General features: G+C 41.0%; 1 protein-coding gene across 4 annotated transcripts in view; it reads right to left on the bottom strand.

The window, feature by feature from the left end:
- LOC140189853 (histone-binding protein RBBP4) overlaps positions 1-16,954 on the bottom strand; it is a 43,412-nt gene that overhangs the window by 16,794 nt on the left and 9,664 nt on the right. For 2 of the 4 annotated variants that reach the window (XM_072246167.1, XM_072246169.1), the window contains 6 exons: positions 15,115-15,262; positions 12,598-12,743; positions 9,164-9,337; positions 4,735-4,850; positions 3,997-4,157; positions 1,348-1,474 (listed from right to left, as the gene is read on the bottom strand). In XM_072246167.1, the coding sequence (XP_072102268.1) occupies positions 1,348-1,474; positions 3,997-4,157; positions 4,735-4,850; positions 9,164-9,337; positions 12,598-12,743; positions 15,115-15,262 (872 nt within the window). The remainder of the gene's footprint in view (positions 1-1,347; positions 1,475-3,996; positions 4,158-4,734; positions 4,851-9,163; positions 9,338-12,597; positions 12,744-15,114; positions 15,263-16,954) is intronic. The other 2 variants (XM_072246168.1, XM_072246170.1) reach the window with 1 other exon arrangement.

Below are 16,954 nucleotides of genomic sequence, written 5' to 3'. Positions count from 1 at the left end.
TGCTTCCGTAAAGCAAACAGCATTATGAAGGACCCCACACATCCCTCATACAAACTCTTCTCCCTCCTGCCATCTGGCAAAAGGCACCGAAGTATTCGGGCTCTCACAACCAGACTATGTAACAGTTTCTTCTCCCAAGTCATCAGATTCCTCAATACCCAGGGGCTGGACTGACACCAACCTACTGCCCTCTACTGTGCTTATTGTCTTGTTTATTATTTATTGTAATGCCTGCACTGTTTTGTGCACCTTACGCAGTCCTGGGTAGGTCTGTAATCCGGTGTAGTTTTGTGTTGTTTTACGTAGTTCAGTGTAGTTTTTGTATTGTTCATGTAGCACCATGGTCCTGAAAAACGTTGCCTCATTTTTACTGTGTACTGTACCAGCAGTTATGGTCGGAATGACAATAAAAAGTGACTTGACTGTACTTGCAATTAACACAGTGTCATCCGCATATCAAAAATTAATCTATACCCCTCTATCAAATCTCTCAATCTTCTAAGTTCCAAGGAATAAAGTCCTAACATATTCAATCTTTTCTTTTAACTCTGGTCCTCCAGACCAGACAACATCCTTGCAATTTTTCAATGTACTCTTTCAAACTTATTTACATCTTTCTTGTAGGTAGGTGTCTAAAGCTGCACACAATACTCCCAAATAGGCCTGCCAATGGCTTATCTATGAACAAATATGTAGAACGTAGAACAGATAGCTGCTCCTCCTTAATTTTGAATATTGCAAATTTCATTTGAGTTTGTGTGTTATATTGTAACACAGGAAAGTTCAGTTCTGTTTCGTCCATGGTTAGGTGCATTTCATGGGCTTCTCCCACCACTTAAAATTTTAAATATTACTTAGTTTCAGTTTATTTTAATGCTCCAATCTATTTATTATCTGGCCCTCATTGAAAATCATTCCAATAATCACTTATTGAACGAGTTTTTTGTTCAGATGTGTCCACGAACATACTTCCTTGGACACAGCCAGGTAGCTATTGAAAGCACCTCCTGTGTTAAAAATAAGTATTTTTCACTGCTTGCTATTAATGACCTACAGAAGGGAATCAAATGGAAGATTTTTAAATTTGCCAGTGATATAAATAGGTTGTGATGATGGTATCGTGACAATTGTGCTTATTTCCCCATTACTACCAATGAATAATTTAGCACTTTCATTACAAAAACATGTAGGAACAAACAGAGGGCAAACATGCATTTGAAAAGTTCACCGATGCAGAGTCAATTCACCATTTAAGTAAGCGTCATGATGAGGTACAGAGAAACATATAAAACCTTTCATCTCGTTACCACTGGAATTAAAGAGGGAGAACTAGCTTCAAAGGCCCACCTTATCAGCAGAACCAGTTGCCAGGATGAATTCACTGTAGGGGTTGAAGGAGAGACAGTTCACTTCGGCAGTGTGCGCATCAACTGAATGACTCGGCTTGGATGTGTTGTTAGATCTGGTATCCCAGCTGGAGAAAAACAACAATAAAGCTACATTTTATTTTTTTTCTTTCTTTCAAATACTATGCCACGAAATTAGAAGATTTCATACATCCTACAGGACTAGCAACTTGGAACATAATACAGTGGATTCTGTTCTAATGGGCACGCATCGGAATCAGTACATGTTGGCCGAACTAAGCAAACTTTCATGGAAATAAATTAAGGTACGAAAAAGACAAACTACCATTTAACTAAGTAACAAATTAGATATTTAAATACAGAACAAATTAGAACACAACCACACCCCTACAGCACGATAAAACTGTGTACTAGTTCCTAATAATTATTGGAGGAATTTATATAGTGTACCCTGCTATATTCTTTTGATTGACTGTAAATGAACAAAATCAAGGCAGATAATGTACTGCCTTCATACAATGCTATCAGCTATTGCATCTTCCAAATCTTTCATTTTCATTGTAACATTCAAGATGATTTTTGATACCTTCAAAATCTTCGTAGTTGCTAACTTGTGGAAATAGTGAAATCATTTCATTTCCACTTGCAGCCATTTCTGACATCTTCAAGCCGAAATGCTTGAAACGAGTTTGCAAACCAGTTCCAAGTTGTCTTGCTGCTTATTTCTTGCCAATCATCAGTGACAAAAATTGCTGTTTTTTGAACACAAACACACACAACTAATGCTATTTAGAAACTGTTCACTCTAAGCATGGTGTAGTGTCTAACAACCGCATAGGGCATGCAACTGATGCAAGTTTTCTGTCCCAATTAAGCAGCACAGTCTCCCAAATAAACAAAGGGAATCCTGGCTATTTTCCCAATTCTTTTTTGGTTCTTTAAGAGCTCCAAATAAACAGCTGCTCCAATTAACTAGTATCCACTGTATATAGAGAAATTCCCCAAGTCTTGGCCAAAGGCTAAAAGTTAAATCATGCATTTGTGCTTTTGAATTTATGACCTCACGCATAATCTTAATTATGCCGTGTATTATTGTACTGTTGCTGCAAAACAATAAACTTCATGCCATGTATGAGTGATAACAAACCCGAGTAATTTATGACAGAAAATGTCTGCCAAGTATTTAAAGTGGGTCATTAAAGCTGCCGTCAAACTCTGGGGAGGCAAATACCCAGCTCTTTAAAATCTATCAAATACATCAAATGGTGTGCCTCAGGATCTGTTCTGGGACCCCTACTCTTTGTGATTTTTATAAATGAGCTGGATAAGGAAGTGGAGGGATGGGTTAGTAAATTTGCCGATGACACAAAGGTTGGGGGTGTTGTGGATAGTGTGGAGGGCTGTCAGAGGTTACAGCGGGACACTGATAGGATGCAAAACTGGCTGAGAAGTGGCAGATGGAGTTCAACCCAGGTAAGTGTGAGGTGGTTCATTTTGGTAGGTCAAATATGATGGCAGAATATAGTATTAATGGTTAGACTCTTGGCAGTGTGGAAGATCAGAGGATCAGAAAACCTACAGCACAATACAGGCCCTTCGGCCCACAAAGCTGGGCCGAACATGTCCTTACCTTAGAAATTACCTAGGGTTACCCAGAGCCCCCTATTTTTCTGAGCTCCATGTACCTGTCCAGGAGTCTCTTAAAAGACCCTATCATATTCATCTCCACCACCGTTGCCGGCGGCCCATTCCACGCACTCACCACACACTGTGTGAAAAACTTACCCAACATCTCCTCTGTACCTACTTCCCAGCACCTTGACCTCTGTGACTTCCAAACTGTGACCTCTTGTGCTAGCCATTTCAGCCCTGGGAAAAAGCCTCTGACTATCCATACAATCAACACCTCTCATCATCTTATACACCTCCATCAGGTCACCTCTCATCCTCCATCGCTCCAAGGAGAAAAGGCCGAGTTCACTCTACCTATTCTCATAAGGCATGCTCCCCAATCCAGGCAACATCCTTGTAAATCTCCTCTGCACCCTTTCTATGGTTTCCAAGCACCCTTTCTATGGTTTCCACATCCTTCCTGTAGTGAGGCAACTAGAACTGAGCACAGTACTCCAAGTGGGGTCGGACCAGGGACCTATATAGCTGCATATATAGGTTAGTGCAAAGCAAAATAAGATCATCCAAACTGGAAAGAATGTTGGACCTTGTTAGGGCACACTAGTAATCATTACTTTTAAACAAATACATGGGTAATTCATTCTGATTATACAGCCATTAATTAATGAAGTACTGGTAAGAGATCACCCTTAGAAATGGCAAGGCATCCTACTTGCATGGAATTGTCTGTGCAGAATTTGATTTAATCTCGAAAAATTTGAAATTATTCAGCTGGTCACCTCACATACTTCACTGAACTTACTAAGCAATTCCAGCATTTACTGCTTCAGTTCAGATTTGTAGCATCTGAAGTACTTTACTTTTGGTTAAACGTGTGTCTACTCATCGCAATTTCTAAAGCATAACTGTGGATATATACCATTACTACAAATAAGAGTTGTGCATTAAAATTTTTAATATAAGTTTTATTTAAACAAGAAAAAATTGATCAACTTACATCATGAGTTTCTGATCATCTGCCACAGAACCAAACAGAGACTCATGTAGCAAATGCCATGATACATCTTCCACTACTGCTGTATGACCCGTGAAGATGGTTTTCGCATCAACTATTTTTCCTTCTTTAGGCACGGCACTGATGTCCCATAAACAGATGGTCTGAGAATGAGAAACAGCAAAATATCAAATCTACCACATGTAAATCACCTTCATGTTCTACATGCTCATTCTATATATACATGTTACATTAAACCATTTTCACCCCCATGAAAAAACAACAAAACAAAATGGAACTCAGGTATATTGTGCAGATACTCAGGAATAGATCATTTTGTAGCAAATACAACAGTCATATTTATAAGTCAAAATTAATAGGCACCATCAGTAAATGCATTAAACTACCAATTTCACATTTTCCACAATAATTCATCCTTGGCTCTGAAATTGTATAAGAGTGGATATAGGTATATAGATATTATGTAGGTAGGAATTATTAGGTAAGAATTAAATTGTAGAATAGAGAAGATAAAGTACAAAAACATTACCCAATCAAACCCCTGCCTCCCAAGGTTCCTTATATGTGTCAATAACTTCTATTCCCTTCTCCCCAATATGCCTGTGCAACCTCCACAAACATATCTATATCAGTGTGAAGCACTTACTGAAGTAGCAAACTTCACTCAAAGCAATACTGTCAATTGAATCCTTAAAGCATTAATGACAAGACAATACTTACATGATCATCTGAAGCACTAAGTAAATGACCACTAAGATTTGGATTCCAAGAAAGCCCATAACCTTCCTTCTGATGTCCTCGCAACCGAAGATCTGGATTGCATTCACCAGAAGGATCTGTGTGGTGATAATTAAGTCAAATGTGTCAAAAACCCTGATCTATTCAGAAGTGGATAAGAGACTTTTAAAAAAAAAACTGAGCCTATCAAACGGAACCTATGGAATGGTGAAAAGCCTTGACAGAGTTGATGTGGAGAGGATGTTTCCTCTACTGGGAGTGTCTAAGACCAGAGGACACAGCCTCAGAACAAAAAGGTGTTCTTTTAGAAAAGAGATGGAGGAATTTCTTTAGCCAGAGAGTGGTGAATCTGTGGAATTCATTGCCAGAGGCAGCTGCCGAGGTCAAGTCTGTATGTATATTTAAGACAAAGGTTGATAAATTCTTGATTGGTCAGGGTGTGAAGGGATACAGAGAGAAGGCAGGAGACTGGGATGGAGATAAAAAATGGTTCAGCCATGATGAAATGGCAGAGTAGACTTGATGGGCCAAATGGCCCAATTCTGCTCCTATCTTTTATGATCTTATGAAATAAAATCTGTTCACTGGAAGTAGAGTTTTATCATCTTTAAATATCAGAAAACTTTCTAACTAATGAGTACAATGAAGATAGATTGTCAACTTTGGTTGCAAAGTTCTACCTTTCTGGGAAAAAAATTACTCATCTAGTCAAATAGAACATTTACACTCAGTGGCCAGATTATTAGGTACACCTGCTCGCTAAAGCAAGCGTCTAATCAGCCAATCGTGTGGGAACAACTCAATGCACAAAGGTCAAGAGTTTCAGTTGTTCAAACTAAACATAAGAATGGGGGAGAAGTGTGATCTAAGTGACTTTGACTGTGGAATAATTGCTGGTGCCAGATGAGGTGGGTTGTGTATCTCAGAAACTGCTGATCTCCTGGGATTTTCATGCACTTCGCTAGAGCAGGGGTTCTCACTGACCCCTCAGTTAATGGTAGGGGTCCAAGGCATAAAAAAGGTTGGGAACCCCAGCATGGAGTTTACAGAGAATGGTGCAAAAACAAACAAACAAGCATCAAGTGGCAGTTCCGTGGGTGAAGACGGGAGAATGGCCAGACTGGCTCAGGCTTACTTCAATATATTTTAAATTTAGAAAACGAGATAGTAAAATGTGAAAATAGTTGTGGGAGCTGAAAAATTTTACAAGGAACTGTAAATAAGATTATGATAAACGCATTTCTGCTGTATTCACAGGCCAGGGAGTCACTATTACTGCGGGATGTCATGTTGCAGTGGTCCCAAATATTAGTTAAACCAAGGGAGATGTCCTCCTTTTTTAAAGAAAGGGTCTTCCCTTCCTCCACTATCAACTCTGCTCTTAAACGCATCTCCCCCATTTCACGTACATCTGCTCTCACTCCATCCTCCCGCCACCCCACTAGGAATAGGGTTCCCCTGGTCCTCACCTACCACCCCACCAGCCTCCGGGTCCAACATATTACTTCCGCCACCTCCAACGGGATCCCACCACTAAGCACATCTTTCCCTCCCTCCCCCTCTGCTTTCAACAGGGATCGCTACCTACGCGACTCCCTTGTCCATTCGCCCCCCCCTATCCCTCCCCACTGATCTCCCTCCTGGCACTTATCTGTGTAAGTGGAACAAGTGCTACACATGCCCTTACACTTCCTCCCTTACCAACATTCAGGGCCCCAAACCGTCCTTCCAGGTGAGGCAACACTTCACCTGTGAGTCGACTGGGGTGATATACTGCGTCCGGTGCTCCCGATGTGGCCTTTTATATATTGGCAAGACCCGACGCAGACTGGGAGACCGCTTTGCTGAACACCTACGGTCTGTCCGCCAGAGAAAGCAGGATCTCCCAGTGGCCACATATTTTAATTCCACATCCCATTCCCATTCTGACATGTCTATCCACGGCCTCCTCTACTGTAAAGATGAAGCCACACTCAGGTTGGAGGAACAACATCTTATATTCCGTCTGGGTAGCCTCCAACCTGATGGCATGAATGTCGACTTCTCTAACTTCCGCTAATGCCCTACCTCCCCCTCGTACCCCATCTGTTACTTATTTTTATACACACATTCTTTCTCTCACTCTCCTTTTTCTCCCTCTGTCCCTCTGAATATACCCCTTGCCCATCCTCTGGTTCCCCCCATCCCGTCTTTCTTCCTGGACCTCCGGTCCCATGATCCTCTCGTATCCTTTTTGCCAATCACCTGTCCAGCTCTTGGCTCCATCTCTCCCCCTCCTGTCTTCTCCTATCATTTCGGATCTCCCACTCCTCCGCCAACTTTCAAATCCCTTACTCACTCTTCCTTCAGTTAGTCCTGACGAAGGGTCTCGGCCTGAAACGTCGACTGCACCTCTTCCTACAGATGCTGCCTGGCCTGCTGCGTTCACCAGCAACTTTGATGTGTGTTGCATTAGTTAAACCATACTGGGAATACTTTGTCTTGTTCTATTTACCACACTGTAAGATGCACAGGAGATTCACTAGGATGCTGCCTGGAATGGAAGTCTGTGGATATTTTTATTTGTTCATTCTCATTGGAATACAGGAGGTTGAGGAGTTGATAAAATCACGAAGGACAGAGTTTAGAACTAGAGGGCACAGGTTTAAGGTGTGGGGGGAAGAGAGAAAACATTTCAAAGATCGGATGGGGTAGGTGGGAGTAAATTTTTTCCACAGAGGGTGGTGAATATCTGTAATGTGCTGCGAGGAGCTGGTGGAGGTGGATATAATTAACATGGTAGATGGTTGATAGGAAAGGCATAGAGGAATACAGGTGTAATGCAGGCAAAAGAGAACACCGTGGTCAGTTGGACAAGTTAGGTTGAAAGAGCTCATTTCTGTGCTGTACAATTCTATCAGCAAGATTAGTTGTTCCCCTCTGCATCATCCCCACAGAGACCAGATCATTAGGCCAATTTATATCCCACAGCTGTCATGTTGGAATCAAAGGCCAGGTCACTGCTTCATTCGTCCAGGTGTTTCAATGACCAGTCCACAAATTTATCAGGATGTGTCCTCGATTAGAGGGTATGTGCTATAAGGAGAAGTTGGATAAGAGTTGTTTTCTCTGGAGCACCAAAAGCTGTGGGGAATTCTGATAGAGCTTTCTAAGAATATGAGAAACATGGATAGTTCAGACAGCAAATATTGTTTCCCCTGGGTTGAAATGCCCAACACCCTCATGCATGTATTTAAGGTGATTGGGGGTGTTCAAGGGTGATGTGCAGGGCAAGTATTCTTTAAATACAAGTGGTGGGTGCCTAGAATGCAATGCCAGAAGTAGTGGTGGCTGCAAAAATGCTAGGGGCATTCAAGAGGCACATGAATGTGTAGGAAATGGAGGAATATAGACATTATGCAGAAGGAATTGATTATTTAATTAACTCAGACAACACTGTGGACTGAAGACCATGTTCCTGAATAATTCAATAATAGAACTCAATGCTTCTTTTATTTCACATTGGACTGCTAGGTCAGAGTGTGAAAGGAGGCAGGTAGTCAAGGTGGCGAAGGCAGCACTTGGCATGTTAGCCTTTATAGGTCAGAGCAGTGAACCGAGGAGTTAAGGGATGTTGGTGAGACTACACTTGAGAATACTGTGTACAGTTTTTGGTCATCTTGAAAGACATCATTAAACTAGAATGAATGCAGAGAAGATTTATGCGTACTTGACCAGGCTAGACTTTATAGAGGCGTCTAAAATCATGAGTGGCATAGATAGGGTCAGCGTACATATTCTTTCCCCCACGTGGAAGGGGAACCAAAAACTAACAGGCACAAGTTTAATGTGAGAGCTGAAAAATTTAGAAGGTGAAATTTAGACTATAGGGGCAACTTCTTCATGCAGGCATATATGGAATGAGCTGCCAGACGGTGGCTGAGGCAGTTACATTAATAATATTTAACAGAAATTTGGGTAAGTACGTGGATAGGAAAGGTTTAGAGGAACATTGCCAAACATGGTCAGTGTACACCATGGCCAGCATTAGACTAATAATTAAATCCACATCTAGTCAATGATTGGTTTATTATTGTCCTATGTTTAGATAGTTCTTGCAAAGCAACATTGGAATGTCATATGGACTCTATGAGGACAGGTTTGGATAGGTAAGCAGAGGGATTATGATCTGATAATTGCTCCCTACAAGGATAAAGGGAAACCATACAAGATCAGACTACTAACTTTCAGACTAATAATTTAACTTGGACTGCTTTAAAACATATCTGTCAACTGCGAACCACAACAGTTGGTTGCATCTCAGCAATGCTGTTGGTTCTTGCTCCTTCCCTAAAGGTGCTGCTGGAAATCAATTCAAAGCTGAGTGGCATTAAAAAGCACCATTGCTCCATGCAGTGCTTATACTACTTACCTGGTTTGGAAGGATGTTTCGTATAATCAAAGACTAGCACATCACTGGAGGGAGTCTTTGTGGCGATAATACAAGGATTCTGGGGCATGTAGCGTGCACGATTCACTTCCCCTTCATGGTTGATTTTAATTTCAATTTCTATTTTTCCACTAACAGAACCAAATCCACCAAATTCTGCAAAAGAAACAATTTACAAACAGGAAAGATTATCATAGCCAGTTTATCAATCCTAACAAATACAAAACCTAAGATTCCTTTGAACTTTTCTGATGGTAAAAAGAACCTTTTTAAATATTCAAGATGGTACCTTTTAATTTAAAGTTTGCATATGTTATTAATCCATGAGACTTGAAAGAATTTCACAAACAAACTACACCATTTTGGAGTTTTCAAGTAAACAGTAAACTGTGACAGAATAAAAAAAGCAAGAGTGAGTGGATAGCTCAACTCCACTCATGAAGAAGGGAGAGAAGCAGAAGAAACGAAATTATAGGTCAGTGAGTCTGATCTCAATGGTTCAGAAGATGTTGGATTCAACTGTTAAGGATGTAATCGTCTTCGGGGTATTTAGCGACACAAAATAGGCTGTGGTCAAGCATGGCTTCTTCAAGGGAAAATCTTGCCTGACAAATCTGTTGGAATTCTTTGAAGAAATAATAAGCAGGCCGGACAAAGGAGGATCAGTTGATAGTGTGTACTTGGATTTTCAGAAGGCCTTTGACAAGGTGCCACACATGAGGCTGCTTAATAAGTGACGAGTCCATGGTGTTACAGGGAAGATTCTAGCATAGATAAAGCAGTGGTTGAATAGTAGGAGGCAAAGAGTGGGAACAAAGGGAGCCTTTTCTGGCTGGCTGCCGGTGACTAGTTGTGTTCTGCAGGGGCCTGTGTTGGGACCAATTATTTTAAATATGTTAATAATTTGGATGATGGAATTGATGGCTTTGTTGCAAAGTTTGCAGACATTATGAAGGTAGGCAGAGAGATAGGTAGTTTTGAGAAAATAGGGAGGCTACAGAAGGACTTAGGAGAATGGGCAAAGGAGTACAGCATCAGCAAGTGTACGGTCATACACTTCGGTAAAAGAAATGAAAAGGTTGACTATTTTCTAAATGGAGTGGAAAATACATAAACCTGAAGTGCAAAGGGATTTGGGAGTTCTTGTGCAGGATTCCCTAAAGGTTAATTTGCAGGTTGAATCTGTGGTGAGGAAGGCAAATGCAATATTAGCATTCATTTGAAGAGGACTAGAATATAAAAGCAAAAATGTAACGTTGAGACTTTATAAAACACTGCCGAGGCCTCACTTGGAATATTATGTGCAGTTTTGGGGTCTTTATCTTAGAAATGACTTGCAGAAACTGGAGAGGGTTCAAAGAAGGTTCATGAAAATGATTCCAGGATTAAACAGCTTGTCAAATGAAGAGTGTTTGATGACTCTCGGCCTTTTTTCACTGGAATTTAGAAGAATGGGCAGTGAACTATTTGAAACCTACCAAACGGTGAAAGGCCTTGGTAGAGTGGATGTGGAAAGGACGTTTCCTCTGGTGGGAGTGTTTAAAACCAGAGGGCACAGCCTCAAAATAGAGGGGCATCCTTTTAGAACGGAGATGAGGAGAAATTTCTTTAGCCGGAATGTTGAATCTGTGGAATTTGTTGCCACAGGCAGCTGTGGAGGCCAAGTCTTTAAGTATATTTAAGGCAGAGGTTGATGGATTCTTGATTGGTCAGGGCATGAAGGGATCCAGGGAGAAGGCAGGAGATTGGGACTGAGAGGGAAAATGGATCAGCCATGATGAAATGGTGGAGCAGACTCAATGGGCCAAATGGCCCAGTTCTGATCCTATTTTTTTTAATGACTTTTTGGTGGCTCAGAAAACACTCAATTCCCATATTTTCTGCAATCAGTAGATAAGTTCTTGAGACATGTTAGGATGTTCCATGTTTAGCCCTGGTTTCCTAATACTTATTTATTGCATGCTTGTGAATATTAGATGTAGAAGGACAGCATTGTGGCTTTCATCCCTTAAGTGTAGGAGGCTGAGAGGTGACTATAAATGTTTATAAAAGCATGAGGGGCATAGAAAATGAGGATGGTCACAGTCCTTTTCCTCCAATCATCGTTCTGCACCATGTCGTTTAACGTGGCCTTTTACTGGGCACTGCCTTTACAAGACAGGTGACCCCAGCCATTATCAACACCCTTCAGAGATTGGCTGCCCGGTTCCAGTGGTCGCATAACCAGGACATGATATGCACCAGCTGCTCATATGACCATCCATCACCTGCTCCCATGGCTTGATATGATCCTGATCGGGGGTTAAGCAGGTGCTACACCTTGCCCAAGGGGACCTGCAGGTTAGTGGAGAAAAGAAGCATCTTCCTCCCTTTGGGTAGAGACATATCTCCATCATGCCACCCATAAGATATAGGAGCAGAATTATGCCATTTCCACCATGTCTGATCCATTTTCCTCTCAGCCCTCGTCTCCTGCCTTCTCCCCATATCCCTTTAAGCCCTGACTATTGAAGGATCTATCAACCTCTGCCTTACATATACCCAATGACTTGGCTTCCACAGCCACCTGTGGCAATGAATTCCACAGATTCACCACCCTCTGGCTAAAGAAATTCCTCCTTATCTCCATTCTAAATGGACAACCCTATAGGCTGAGGCTGTGTCCTTTGGTCCTAGACTACCTCACCATAGGAAACATCTTCTCCACATCCACTCTAGCAAGGCCTTTCAACATTTGATAGGTTTCAATGAGATTCCCTCTGATTCTTCTGAAGTTCAGTGAGTACAGGGCCAGGTCATCAAACCCTCCTCATATGATAAGCCTATCCCCCATGGTAGGGGAGTCTAAAATTAGAGAAGACACATGTAGATTTAAAAAGAGAGCTGAGGGGGATCTTTTACCATGTAGTGGGTGATGGGTACCTAAAACAAGCTGCCAAAGAAACTGGTAGAGGTGGCAAAATGACAAAAGATGAAGCCTTTGAGGGATATGGGACAAATGCAGGCAGTTAGGACTAACTTGGATAGATATGGCATGGATGAGTTGAACCAGTTTCCAAGTTGTAAAATTCTGTGACTTCAAAACTAGATTAGACTAAACTGAAATTGATAATCCAAGACTCACACTTGAACAGCCATTTGGGCAGCAGGGTAAATTTCACCCAGAACATGACAAAAAGCATGGGAATAGTGTGGGGAATCACTTTTAAATCAGTACTTAAGAAGTTAACATGCATAATGCACAGCCTTTGGCTGCAGTTGTTAGTTGCATAGGCACTAAGCGGGTGGGAAACTTCTGTCAGAGCACCAAATTGCAAGTGGTACAAATACGCATACCCCATGTCACAAACTACAACCTGGAAAAATCTTAAGTCTATCTATACACATTAAAATATTTTGCACTTAAAGAATCTCACCTCCCTTCTCACTATCATAATGAGAAGCATCAAACTGTGCATCATCATTTGGAAGCTGAACACTGGCAATGACTAAATGGTTTTGCTCATCAGATGTATGGGTTCCAAGGACCAACCTGTGAACACTGTAATCCTTCCCTTCAGGCCTGTAGATCATTAAGTATTAAATTAACAGATCATCCAAGAAATTAAAGTTTTCTTTAACACAGAAAAATGTACCATAAAATAAAAAACACACTCCAAATGTACCATCACTGTCTCAAACCACTTTTGCTGCCTACAAAGTGGTTTGGCCAGGTGTCAAACAGTCTACAAGAAAGCATTTTTTCAAGCCTCCTTCATTTAAATAGATTCTGAACAGGACTTGCAGCTCAAGTGGACATCCAAGTGGTTCTGCATGCCAATAGCAAATCTGCATTACACACAAGCCGCTAACTCATAACAAGGCATTTTACTCAAGCAATGTTTATTTTATCTTTATTTGGAGATACCATAGGGTGATATACCAATTACACCCATGTGACCAATTAGTCCACTAACCTGCACATCTTTAGAATGATGGAGAAAAACAGAACACCAGGAGGAAGCCCACATGGTCACAAGGAGAACATACAAGCTCATAACAGACAGCAGCAGGAATTGAACCTAGGCTGCCAGCGCTGTAAAGAGTTATGCTACCATGTATCGGAAACAGCAAGAGACCCTAAAAATGAAGAGGTGGTGCACTGCAGGCCAGTGCAGTGGTCACTGAAATAGTGCAGTGAGTCCCTGATGGCATGTAAAAGTAGAAACAGAAATAGATCAGGCAGCTGAATGCATACTAAAGATATCCTACAGGAAGGCATCAGATTCCTGGAGGACCAGGAACATATCTGTATAGTTTTATATCTCAGACAGATACAGAATGGAAATAAACCCATCGGCCCAGTGAGTCGGTGCTGACCTTAATCCCAATTTTTTCTTCATTCACATAAAAGCTGGATGGATTCAATTCTTCACTTATGACACCACAAACAATTTACAGAGGCCAATGAACCTACTAACCTGCATTTATTCAGGATTAATCTGGAGCACCAGGGTCACAGGAAGAACATGCAAACTCCAAATGGACTGAATCTAGATCTCTAGCGAGGTAAGGCAACCGTTTTACTAGCTGCACAAACAGTTCCATCCAATGTATTCAAAGGGGATCGGTTTCACCTAAACAAAACTAGGATCAATGGCCAATTCACTGGGGAGGGGAGACAAGCACCAGTATGTAGTAACAAACAGGGCAGGAATGTTAAACAGCAATAGTAAAATTGTAGACTATTAGAAGCAGATTGCCAAGAATGCAGCAGCTGTTTGAGAGTCCATATAAAAACACAAAGAGCAGTGGATAGAGTTAGTGAACTGCAATGGTTAAGGCATGCAGGGTCATGATAGAGGGCATTAATCAAGAACCAGTTTGAAGAAGACACATGACTGGGCACTTAATATCCCTGATACAAATTTCTTGGAACTCTTTCTGAAGAGGCAATGAAGTAGACTCATTGAATTATGTGGAAGGCACAGATAGGTAGATTCTTCATAAGCAAGAAGCTAAACATTTAAACATTACTGGAACATAGAGCTGAGGTTATAGAGCAACCATGGCCCTTACTGGTACAGCAAGTTCAGGGAATCAACTGTCCAACTCTTAATGTTCAGAAAAGACAAGCATAGTGGTGGCAGGCAGAATGGAAGAACTAAGCATTGAAAAGAATGCCAAGGAGTCAAGTACAAAAGTCAGTGAAAGTAAAAAACAAAATGCAGACACAGGAAATCTGAAATTAAATGCAAAAAATACCCCAGTCAGGCAGCATCTGTAGGAAGCAAAAGAGGGCTTATGTTTCAAGTAATTAGAAGTGGGAAAGAGGCAAAAGGAGCTTGCTAGGCTGCCAGGAGAATGGGGAAAGGAGATGTTTCTGATGGACTATTAGCAGGCAGTTGAAGGGTTCGTATCATTGTCCTCTCTTGGGTTCTCTAGTTCATTCAGTTGAAATGCTAATCACCAAAAGATTACTGGAGGGTAAACTGATTGTACATTAATTATCCATATTAAATTTGCTCTGATTCAGGTAAACAGGCCACACCCATGCCACCGTACACATTGCTGGATAGACACCAACATTCTAACTGTATTGAACACCTTGGCTAAAAGCTGGCTTTGAAGCACAGATCATCAGTACAACAGCTGAGATGATGACGGGCTCAGTAGCCTTTGCTATACGTTGGATATTCAGACAAATAGATTTAAGACTAGTTTATGTGATGGTAATTTGAGAAGAAGCAGTATCCATCAGCCACCGGGAACACTAAGAATAGAGGAGTTAAACGAATCACAAGTTCTGCTTGAAATTAAGGGCCACAGAAAGAAAAGGAGAAACATACATTAATGGAGTTTTGCCAGAAAGAGAAACCCAAATGTAGACTTGTTTAATGGGCAATGTTTAATTTTCAATTACACGATTATTTTTCTTTAAGTCAGATCCATACCTGGAAACATCAGGTAGCCATTGGGCAGTCAGACTTGGCCATTCCAGAGCATGAGTCATAACCAGGTCATACAAGAAGGGAGTATTTTTCTTCCAGATCTTGTATTCTTCATTAATGACACGTTCTTCCACAGCATCATCAAAGGCTGCTGCAAATACACAACTTGTCATCAGTGGCAAACAAAAATTCCACAATCTGTATTGCTTATTGATATTCTACTACTGACCCACAATTTATTCCCGACCAAACAGAAGTATTGTTTTACTTATAATAAAATTAACATCCTGTTGTTACACTGCACACCTTTCATTTGGTTGACACTAAACTGCAAATCTTCATTAGTTTATAAAACAAGCAACATTTCTCGTCACCAACTAACAGTAAACTTACAAAATCTGAGTGAAGTAAAACACTTTTGAATTTTTGATGTTGGCTAAAGAAACAGGGAAAAAATACTGAGAATATAGTCAGCTAAAGGAATGAAATTAAGTGTTAAAAAAATTTCCCTTTGTCTCAACAAAGTGCTAAGGAAGTTAATACCTTAACTAGAAATTAAATATATATATTTTTAAAAACTGCGAAGTTTAAAAAAAACTAGAATCTTATTTAAAATTTGGAAAGTTCCCTCTAAACAATCTACCTCATACATATGAACAGCAGCAACCCGAAACTTCACAATGAGTGAACAAACTATTTACTTCTAGCAACAGAACTGAGGAACTCTAAGCGACAAACACAAGAAATGAAAAGTATTGCCTGAAACCTGCCAGGCTGCTCTGTAATTCAAGGCTACAACTTCATCTAACTCACTTTGTGCCTGTTCTAGTTACAGACGAAAGATCTTACAGCATTGAGTGAATATATTCAATGACTCAGCATTCTATAGTGCAGAATTTCAAAGATCTGAGACCCTCAGATGATATTCCTCCCCACCTTCACCTTTGTTCTGAAACTACATCTGCCCACTACTGATATTTTTTTCCTCTCTGCTAGGTTATGTATTGCATTAAACTGCTGCTGCTAAGTTAACAAATTTCACGTCACATGCTGGTGATAATAAACCTGATTCCGATATTCCACAAGAGGATGAAACATCTTAACTACACAGTCAGTCTTTTTCCCAGGTTAGCGAGAGCCTGGTTTAGGTCAGAAGGGAGAAATGTAAAGATCTGAGGGGCAGGTTTTCCCTCACACAGTGGCAGAGACAGATACTGACAGATACAAAAAGAAATTTGGACAGGTACTTGGATAGAAAAGGACTACAAGTACATGGACCCCATACAGACAAATGTGATGAGCATATATGCATCACATCTGGCATGGACAGATTGGGCCAAGGGTTCAGTTTCTGTGCCATTCCGCTCTCCAAGAACCTTAGAAGTGTGAAGCAGCGGCAATAACTGAGGCCAAATACAGAAATAATTACACAGAATATTTGCTCATATTTCAAAGTTATGTCAAATGTATACAAGTCTAGTCATGGCTCTTTCAAAGTGCACAGTATCATTGGAAGGATGTATTGCCCTTTTAAAGGATAACAACGCAGATTGATGCCAAACTGAAAGGCGTCAAATGCAAGGATGGGTTGCAGGGAAGCTACTGGGACAACTCAACAGATGAGGCAGCATCTGTGAGAGGAAAGAAACTGCCAACGCTTTAGATTGAAACACTACAACCAATTGACAATCCTCGCACCCCCCCCCCACACAGATGCTGCTCGACCCCGAGTTTCTCCAGCAGATTACATGTTGCTCCAGATTCCACCAGCTGCACTCTCTTGTGCTGCATATTGCAAAGATTGGGCTTCAACGTACTTGTATGTATGCAGAGTCCTAAACAA

This window comes from Mobula birostris, chromosome 29, assembly GCF_030028105.1.
Source record: "Mobula birostris isolate sMobBir1 chromosome 29, sMobBir1.hap1, whole genome shotgun sequence".
NCBI classification, from domain to species: Eukaryota; Metazoa; Chordata; class Chondrichthyes; order Myliobatiformes; family Myliobatidae; genus Mobula; species Mobula birostris.
The sequence above is the reverse complement of the archived record's forward strand: the minus strand, read 5'-3'. Positions and strand labels throughout refer to the sequence as shown.